General features: G+C 44.1%; 1 protein-coding gene across 6 annotated transcripts in view; it reads left to right on the top strand.

Annotated features, from left to right (window-relative positions):
* Nucleotides 1-10,363, top strand: part of CUEDC1 (CUE domain containing 1) — a 673,926-nt gene that overhangs the window by 490,946 nt on the left and 172,617 nt on the right. For all 6 annotated transcript variants that reach the window (XM_086954843.1, XM_086954846.1, XM_086954848.1 and 3 more), the window contains one exon: nt 2,068-2,194. In XM_086954843.1, coding sequence (XP_086810969.1) covers nt 2,068-2,194 — 127 coding nt within the window. The remainder of the gene's footprint in view (nt 1-2,067; nt 2,195-10,363) is intronic.

Genomic DNA, 10,363 nt, shown 5'->3' with positions numbered 1-10,363 from the left:
TGTTAATGTGTCGTCTAAATAGGAGTAATCATTCTTAAAATATTGGGTCAGAGTTCCAAAATCCAGGCTCATGGGCTGCCCGCAGCAAATCTGCTTAAACGCCTGGAGCAGAGAAAACAACAGTGCAGGAAAAAAATTCGCGTGCTGCCTGTAATGAGAGCTACACAATGTGTAATGTGACAAACAGGCCTTGACACATTCAGAGCATGGAGTTCTGAACTTTGTTTGGGAAACCTCCGAAGTGATGGATTCTAAGACCAAGAAGAAACCTCCTTTGAAACTCAAAATGTTGTATGAAATGCAAAATTCTTATGTACGAAGTTGCTATCGGTAATACTTTAGGAAACTGTTTAATACACAATTTTTTTAATTGAAAAAGCACACTATAAAAAAAGAAATTTGCTAGCGAGCCTCATCCTTTGAATGGCAGCAGAGATTAAGTATTAATTTAGTAACATATAAAAGGAAAGCGAGCCTCTGTGTTATTGTTTATTATAATTGCAAACATTTGTTGGTATAACAAAATAACCATCTAATGAAAGTAAAAATAAAAGCACAACACCAATGGACACATTCCAAAGAAAACAAATGAATTGAGCCATGTTTGTGCCACTTGTATAAAAACCTTTTACCGCAGCTCTGCAGAAAATCCTTCTTGGAAGAATAATTGATGGCTTTTGAGAAAGGGCAAAATGTATGAAGTATCTCAGCATCTCCTCAAAGTGCTGTGCAGAACCGAGCATTTAAGGTGAGTAGCCCCAAACCGGAGCGCCTGTTAGTGGTAACCTGCATACAGAAAGAGGATTGGTGGAGGGCACAAGGTGTTGGTAATCACTGCTTTTGACTCTGAAGCTGGCTTGCACCATGAGCTTTAGATATGGAACTAAGGCATGGGTTTGGGCCATGATGGGTCTGTATTGAGTTCCTCACTCCTAGAATTGAGAGCCCTCCAGTGGCAGGACCACAGTATCCTTTGGGACTATAAGAAGTGGAAAAATACTTTGGCGTGCCTGCCAGCCTTCTTTCCCATAATGGATTCCACGTTTTGCCACCACTCTTACATTTATAATTTTATTCAGGCTCTGAAGGAATATGGGCTACTGGGAACAATTTTTGGGTCAACAAATAAAAAAAAAACTTCAACTAAAAAAGTAAAAAAATCTTCCATTCTTTCCCTTCCAGCCCAGAATGTTCAATATTTGTTATTTTGCTTTTTGCCAGGAGAAATGTAAAGTTAAACAAAGTGGCGAACATGGCTCACTTTTGGCATGTTCACCACACAGGGTTTGTGCCGAAATCCTGATTGATTTATTTCAAGGAGGGGAGTGGTTGGTTTCAGAGTATCCTGGTGGGTCCGAGTGGAGGTGAAGACGCACGCTTCAGAAGAGGACCTTTGCCTTCTACCCACTCACGAAGTAGTCTTTTTAACTGGGTATGGTGACATGGTAGCTCTAAGACCGTGTATGCTGCCAAATCCAGCATCACTTTTCCTACCTGGGAATTTAGAAGCTGAAACAGAAAATGGATGGCTGAGATATTAGAGGGCTTGGTTTTTTTTAAGGCGAAACTTTCTCTAATGAAACTTTCCTTACCACTTTATTGAGCACAATGGCATTAACAGCAGTGCTTGGAAAGGATTAGAGCGTCCCACCACTGGAGAGGAATACATTCAAGAGTGTGGATCATGGAGAGCACCTTTCCTTGGGAGACTTTCGTTACTGGATAGGTGATGAGTTCTTACTTGAACCTGCCTCTGATTTAGCTTGTGTTTAATGTTGTGCCTCTTGTTTTTACTAGTCGATATGCAAGCTCAATAGCAGTTGGTTTCATTGAACAGAAAAATCAAAATGATTAGTCAAAACGCCTTATGTTCAGTACTAAATGTCTTAAAAGTTTTATGGTGATGTTACTAACTTAGTTTTCTATCTTTACTTGATTAGTGTTGATATATTTGGGTCAGAATGTTCTTCAAGGGAGTTTAATTCAAGGATCTTTTTCTCAACAGTTTGCTCTTTCTCTTTAGATATTAGTTCGCTTCAATTGACCCTGCCTTTTTTTGGACTGCAGAATTGATGTACAGAGCTCCAGTTGCCCGCAGACACAGAGACGTTACAGGAACTGGAATCCCCCTTTACTAGGCAACCTGCCAGATGACTTCCTGCGCATTTTACCCCAGCAAATGGACAGTTTACAGGTGAGACTGCACAGTTTCTCACCAGTAGGATGTTTGAGTCCTGATCTTCTCACAAACTAAAACAAAAGGGAAACGCCTTGTTCCAATTCTGAATTCAGTTGTTTCATATTACATTAGAAGTGGGCACCAAAGCAGTAGGTTTTGCTGGTTGCTTGGCACAGGAAAATCTTCTGCCATGTTTGCCTCAAGTACAGGAGTAAAGAATTCACTCTTTAGACTGTATCACTCACTATGGCGTGGTTAGCAAGAAGTCGATCCATTCATTCATGCAAACAAGGAGGTTTAATGTTGACTTATCAATTGGAACTTTTTTTGCCATCAACGTTATTTCATTTCAGCTACAAATCCCAACAAACGTATGACAAATTGGAAGTCATTGAAAGGGCTTTGATCTTGTGTACTTATGTAAGCTTGTGCACCTACAGCCTTTCCTTGTAAAGTGCAGTTACTTTCAGCTGGTTATATACTAGCGGGAAGGGCGTACCCACGGATGTTGCAAATAATAGCTGCTTCTGGGTTTGTTTCTGCTGCAACACAATTACACACTGCTTATGCACTAAGACACAACACGTCTAACTCCCATCATGAGTGATGACTCTAAAAGTACATTATGTGTAGAATTGATGGAAAATATATTGAATATAATGAGCTTTGGACAGCATCTGGTTTTCAAGCTGCTGTCATGAGATTATCTCCATGAGTTAGAGCCAATAGTACAAATGTACCCTCCGCTTTTTCCATGTCAAGTATTGTATCCTTCTACCCACAAGGAACTTCAGCTAAGACAAGACAGTCTCCTCCCCTATCCTTCCCGCCCCTGGTGAGCAGACTCCATTACTAGCTGCATGGCAAAGTCATCTTTGGGTTTGCTTTTTTTTTAATTCAAATAATTTTTATTGGGTGTTTCAGTATCAATGAAAATGCAAATAAAACATACATTGGACGACAATAGAGACAGTACAATAATGCAAAAAGGATAATAATATTTAACGTAAAGTAGGGTACAAAAAGATATATATTACATTGGTCAGTGTATGTGGATGGATGTAATTGAGTTGCTTACAACAGTCTTCATCGGTAGCATGTGAAATAGTACAGAACAAGAGGCGGTAAAGTTATGCGGTTGGAGCTCAGGATCTCAGGATGAACAATGGTAATAGGGTAACTTCACACAGCTGGTTTCATGGTGTTGTCAGTTCGGGACAAATGTGTAGGGGGGTGAAGATAACTAAGGCGGTTTATGGGTGTTAAAATAACTGTCAAGGGTAGACCACATCCTTCTCCTAGGAGGGCGCCAAGGTGACTGTTGTAGAGCTATGTTATCCGCTCCTCGGGGGCTAATTACCCATTTGAGCCAGCAGGCAAAGTTAGCTTTGCTGGTGTCCTTCCAATTGCTAAGGACTATTTTAACAGCTGCTGTGAGTAGGAGATCTAGTAATGTCCTGTTGACTCCGTTGAGGGAGGGATCTTGGGTGAAACCGAGGACCAGGTACGGTAGTTCTCTAGCCGGAGTAATGGAGAGAAGCTTTTTAATAAAATCAAAAATGTTGTCCCAGAAGGAGGTTACACAGTCGCATTGTAGTATTATGTGTGCTAAGTTGCCTTCTGCTCGCTTACAGTTCCAGCAAAAGTCGTCTGGGCTGATGTTATGCGCGTACAGATGCGCCGGAGTCCAAAAGGCTTTGTGGAGGAGCCAATATTTGGTTTGGGATAAAGTAGGGCTAATTTTGTGTCGCTTGCAAGATACCCAGGTATTGGTCCAATCCGCTTCTGAGATCGGCCTAGACGAAAGAGCGGACCAGAACTGTGTGAGTGGTGCGGTTAGGTTGGAATATTGGGGGGCGACTGAGTTTGTAGAGATAGGACACCTGGTGACCTAGTCCGTTTAACCTAGCGGGGTAAGTTGGGAGGGAGGGGGGTGTTAGGGACAGTTTCGCCTTGGAGAGTGCAGCTTTTATGTTTAAAAATGTGTAGAATTCTAGTGGCGCAAGGCTATAAGTAGCTTGCAAGTCCCTGAACGAAATAGAGTATGACCCCCGAATAGTTGGTGTGGGAAGAGGATGCCTTTTTTTACCCACTGCGAGTTATATAGTGGTTTGCCTTTGTATAATATATGTCGATTATTCCATAAGGTTTCCCAACCTGAGCAGCGAATGCTATGTTCTAGAAGTTTATCAATTTTAAGAAGTGCCGCTTTTGTATTCCGGAATATTGTTTTGGTGTGGGTTAACATGTTTAAGTTGGTAGAAAAGGCAGCAGCCGGGGTGATGCCGTCAAGGATCGCTATTTCGACTTCCAGCCAAACAGGGGTGTAGTCTACCGTGGGAGCCAGCCTGTGGGCCCCTTGTTTTGCTAGAAAGGTGGGCTCGTAGCGCCTAAAGTCTGGTAGGTTGACCCCTCCTAAAGATTTATCCAAACGTAGTTTTTTAATGCTGATCCTCGCCTTTTTCCCTTTCCATAGGAAGTTAGTAAGTACTTGGTCTAGTTTGTGGTAGAAATCTTGGGTAAGGGTTAGAGGAAGCATGGAAATTAGATAGTTCACCAGAGGCGAGATCATCATCTTGATGGTCTCAACTCTGCCCCACCAAGTGATGAAGCGAGGGGACCATCCTTCCAGTTGGTTTTTGATTTTAGCTAGAGTTGTCTTCTCATTTTGCTGAAGAGTTTCCATAAGGGACTCCCCAAACTCTATCCCCAGGTATTTTACAAACCCTGATTGCCAGCAGAGACCTGAGTTTCCCAACATATCCTTGGTGGCTAGGATGTTTAATGGTTTGACCTCCGATTTATCCCGATTGAGTTTATATCCCGAATGGGTGGAATGCGATTCAATGGTGCACATCAATGCGGCGATGGAGGACTCCGGTGATTCAGATACAATCAGAATGTCATCCGCCTAGGTGGCTAATTTAACACAGGTATCGCCAAATCTCACACCCTTAATTTTATCATTTTTTTTAATGTTGGCGAGTAAAGTTCCATCGCCATCAGGAAGAGTGATGGGGAAAGGGGGCAGCCCTGTCTTGTTCCCTGTTCCAGGGTAAATGGTTCAGACAATTAGCCATTTATGGCAATACGAGCGGATGGGGAGAGGTATAAGGCCATTACCATGTCTATAAAGGTGTTTCCTAGATTGAAGGTGGACATGCACTGTTTAAGAAAGAGCCAAGATACTCTATCAAATGCTTTCTCCGCGTCTAGTGTAATAGCCACGGTGGGAGCAGCAACCGCCTTGGCCTTCTCTATGACATGGCATTGGAGTCTCGGGTTATCATTAGACATGCGATGTTTTAGGAAGCCAACCTGTGATGGACTAATCAAGTTAGGGAAGAATGAGTTCAGCCTGGTCGCGAGAATTTTTGCATAGATCTTACAGTCCAGATTTATTAATGATATTGGCCGGTAGATTTTTGTCAGAAGAGGATCCTTTCCTTCTTTAGGTATGATAATGGTGACCTCACTCATTGAATTAGTTACCCCTTTTTTTGAGGCGAAGGATTGGAACAACTTTAGTAGAGTTGGGCTAATATATGTGTTGAGTCCCTTGTAGAATCCGGCTGTGAAGCAGTCCGGGCCCAGTGCTTTATTGCATTTGAGGGTTTTAATGGATGTCGAGACTTCCTGTAGGGTGAGTGGGGAATTTAGTTTAGAGTTATCAGCATCATTAAGTTTTGGGAGGCTTTAAGAGTTCAGGTAGGCAGAGCATGCCTGTGTATCAAAGTCTAGTCTATTCTTGTAGAGGTTTTCATAAAAGGACTTGAAGGTGTGAATAATGTGATTCTGTTTAGTTTGGATGATATTGTTTTGATCTTTAATTGAGGCAATGTTAAATTGCCTTTTCTTATGTTTTTGATAGGAAGCTAAAAGCTTCCCAGCTTTGTTGCCCTCGCATACCTTCAAGGCCTTACATTTATTGATCCAAGTTCTTCTGCTAAGAATTGCGTTATATTCGTATTTCTTTTTAGTGAGGTCATTCAGAATCAATGTGTTTTGGAGATCAGCCGCATGAGATATTTCTAGAGTCTTAATGTCGTTCTCTAGAGTGATGAGTTCTTGATTTAGTTTCTTGTTTGTTTGCGCTCGGATGCTAATAATCACTCCCCTTATAGTGGCCTTAAGAGCGTCCCAGGCAATTGCCACATCCGAACCCGGAGTATCGTTTAAGGTGAGGTATTCATGTATGGCCGTTTCGATCTTTTTTTTGTTTTCTGGTTGGGAGAAAATATCATCATTAAATCTCCATCTCTTCGGGGGAAGAACGGATCTGGAGCATACTAGTTTGGTTTGTGTGATGGAGTGGTCAGAAACTAGTTTGGGTGCAATACTGGTTTCTTCAATGAGGTGTGTGAAAGGACGGTTGACGACGATGTAATCGATTCTGGAATAGGAATTGTGGGGAGGCGAGTAAAAAGTGTAATCACGACCGTCTGGGTGTTGCAATCGCCACGAATCCTGTAGGTTGAATTTGGAGATGAGGCGTTGTAAACTGTCGTGTGAAGGAGTGGGGTGGTAAATACAGTATGATTGGCGATCAATTACTGGGTCTAAAGGTAGGTTAAAGTCCCCCCCTCAATGATAAGTAATTCATCCTGTGGGATGTCTTCTAGTATAGGAGAGAGTGAGTCCCAAAAGATCGGATCATCACCATTTGGGCTATAGATATTCAATACATGGATATGGTCGTCGTTCTTTAGAAGGTGTGCCATGATTAACCTACCATGGGTATCCTGGGTGTGTGATACTATGGAGATATTGGACTTCTTTGCAATAAGGGTGAGGACTCCCCTCTTTTTGTGCACAGCCGGGGAGCATAGAGTGTGCGCGATCCAGTGTTTGATAAATTCAGCGTCATCGTTTGACAGTTTGGTCTCCTGGAGAAGGAAAATGTCGCCCTTGGATTTGGCCAGATATTCTAGGACTTTTCTCCGTTTAACCGGGTGGTTGAGTCCTTTGACGTTTAGGGAGACAACGCTAAGGCCTTCCGAAATGGACTTGGTATGGGTCATGGGTCTGCTGTGTGTTGCTTGCGATTTGATAATCCTACTGTATTGATGACTACTGTGAGATTGGATTTGGGAAATGGCCTGGATTGGCGATAAGAATCGCCAGATTTAAGAAAGGACTTCCAGAGTATTTGATGAGCAACCAATGAGACATTTCGGCTTTATAGGAATTTGTACCTTTGTAAGCAAATGGACATCAGAAAATAAAAGAAAAGAATACAAAAAATATACTGAAACAATCCAAGAAGAGTTTTTCCCCTTCCCCTCCCTCCCATCTCCCACCCTGCCCGCCCCTCCCTCCTCCCCCAGAACTAGAACTTAGAAGCAGCAACGGCAGTACCGTCCAAGCTCGACGTAGGATGAATCATTAGGTGTAGGTATAACAGGAGATATCAACAATACTAGTCATTCTAACAAATCACTGCTAGGCAGTTGGCAAAAATACTAAACAGACAATAGCTGGCTATGAATATTAGATAAGTACAAAGCTAACATTCTACCGGCCTATATGACTAGAGGAAGAATAACAGAGTTCAATGATGATGCAAGAGTCACTAGTGGGAGTGTTTTCCTCACCATTTGGAGATAACAACAGTTTCAATTCTTAACTCTCTAATATTGGACTTTCCGGTTCAGACATGCAACTGTAAAGGGACAATCGACAGGCGTGCTGTGAGGCACAAAAGCGGGTAATATTTGGTCCTACCTGGTGGTGATGATCAACATGGATATTGAGTCGGGTGATTACAACGGAAACGTTTTAAAAGGAATAAGTATATGGGATACGTATTAGAACAGACCTATGTAGGTGATCCACCTATAAGTGGGGAACAAGCGAGACATCACCCTTAACCGGAAGGGTTCTTGTCTCTAGTACTTATGGAGGTGGACATGCTGGAAGTGGCGGAGATCCTCAGGCTCAATGGATGATCGGCTCAACCTTTACCGTGTTTGGGTTTGTAGTGTCTTTCGTTTATTTGTCGCGCTGATGGAGGGGTCCATTGTTTGTGGTTGGGAGTCTTCCAGGCACTGCGCTAAGTCTTTAGGATCCGAGAAGAAGCGAGGTTTGCCGTTGATAATGATCTTGAATCTCGCCGGACCAGCAAAGGAGAACTGCAATCCTTTTGATTTCAGTTTTTCTCTTTGGGCCAGGAAGCCTTTTCGGATCTCCACCGTGTTTTTGGAGTAGTCCTGAGTGAAGGTGATTTTGTGGCCCTCCTAGGTGACAGAGTGGTTGTGTCTAGCGAATTGCAGGATGGCTTTGGTGTGTTGGTAGCGAAGTGGTTTGCAGATCAGCGGTCTAGGACCCTTATATCCATGAGGGATGACGGTTGGTACTCTGTGCGCCCTATCAAGCTCAAGTTCATGATGGAAAGAAATACCTGTTACCGCCGGGATCCATGCTTCCAGGAAAGATACGCAGGAATCGGCATCCTTCTCTGCGTTTTCATGAATTCCTAAAATACGAACGTTTCCCCTCCTGTTTCTATCCTCCAATTCGGCATACTGTCGTTTGAGGGAGTCGGTCGGTCTTTGGAGTTGTAAAATGGTTTTGGCTGATAGGTTGGTTTTGTCTTCAACGTCACTTATTCTTTGTTCTGCTTCATCTATGCTTTTGTGTACAGAGTTCATGTCTGCCCTAATTGCAGTAAGTTCAAGCTGCATGGTGTCTGTGTTGCTCCTCGTTGATTTGGAAAGATCGTGCACCTCTGCCAGTTTTTTGAGGATCATTTCTAGAGTGCTGTTAATGTCCGCTCTCATTTTGATGGGTGATTCCGATAGGGATGGTTCAGGTCGCACCTTCTTGCTGTTCTTTTTGTCCTCTCTCTCTGCCATTTTGTTGGGTTTCTGTTGCTGGCTAGTGATGGGGCGGAGATCTTCCAGTTTGGCGGAGGGGCCAGATCCAAAGGGAGTGGTTGGGTTAAAGCGGCAGTTAGGTTTAGACACTGGTTTGGGTGAAAGTACCAGAAGTGACACGGTTTGGGTGTAGGGTGCTTATAGCACGAGAAGCGTGTCGCCTATTTACGAATCGTGTTACCGATTTCCAATGGTCAGAGTAGAGTTAGGGTACACACCCGGTCTTCTTTCCATTCCTCCGTAGTATTGTTGATGGTGGCAGTTGTGGTATAACCCCTCGGAGTAAGATGGCGTGACCTGATAACATAGGGGACTCCACTGATTTCCCCTGGACGGCAGAGCAATGTTTAGTTACTGATCCGGTATCAGTGAGGGGGGCTCAGCATGTACAGTGGGCACAAGGATGGTGACTGGGTTCTTTGATGCAGTACTGCAGTAGTTTTGGATCTGGGCTGCAGTGTATGTACAGTCAAATAGAGGTGCTTGCTCAAGTGAGTGCTAGTGTTAGAAACTCCGTTGTTATGTTTGCAACATAAGCACACTGGCAATATTAGTGCCACAGGTGTTAGTCGCTATGCCTTCCAGATGCAGGAGAACATGATTGAGCCTCTCTTACTGTGCTCAGTGTTCTTCGCGACGAAAATTGTGTCTTACTCGCCGCCATTTTGGGGTCAGGCAAGTCCCCAAGGAGAATCCCTCTGATGCGATCGTTTCGGTGTGTGGAATCTGCAATGCTTGGTGTTGGGCACCCTACAGGCTTAATTCAGTAGCGGTGAGGCCGGGGTGGCTTTACCGCACGACCAGCGGCCCCAGGACATGACAAATGCGCTGTGGTATAGGAGCGGGACGGCATTTTGGGAGCAGGCATGGCGGCGCAGAAAGCCGGAGACCCCGGAGTCAGTTAATAGCATCAAATATGCATCGGGGCACTTGTTGTGGACTGTGCTGCGAGCGGCTCACCTCGGGTCTCATTTGTTGAATTGTGAGCTTCCATAGGCGAAGGGCAGGTCCAGGGAGGCATCTCGCCGGTTGCCCCCTCACTCGTGGGAGGCGCTGACAGACGCTGAGGAAGGGGAGCTAAAAGGAGCACTTCCCGCTCATATTTCGCTCCACTTTTCTCACCGAGTGTGCTCCGTGTTGGCAGGAGCCCGAATCCGGTGTCCGTTGCACTAGGAGATCGATGGTGCACTCCGGTGGAGAAAAAAGTCGCTCTCCTACGAGGCAGGGATCAGGTTAGGCGGCCATTACCACTGCCGTCCAAGCCACGCCCCTGGGTTTGCTTTTTTTTATTGAGGTCAGAAAATATATG

Source organism: Lissotriton vulgaris, chromosome 2_1, assembly GCF_964263255.1.
Source record: "Lissotriton vulgaris chromosome 2_1, aLisVul1.2, whole genome shotgun sequence".
In the NCBI taxonomy this organism is placed as follows: domain Eukaryota; kingdom Metazoa; phylum Chordata; class Amphibia; order Caudata; family Salamandridae; genus Lissotriton; species Lissotriton vulgaris.
Note: the sequence above shows the minus strand (reverse complement) of the source record. Positions and strands in the feature narration are given on the sequence as shown.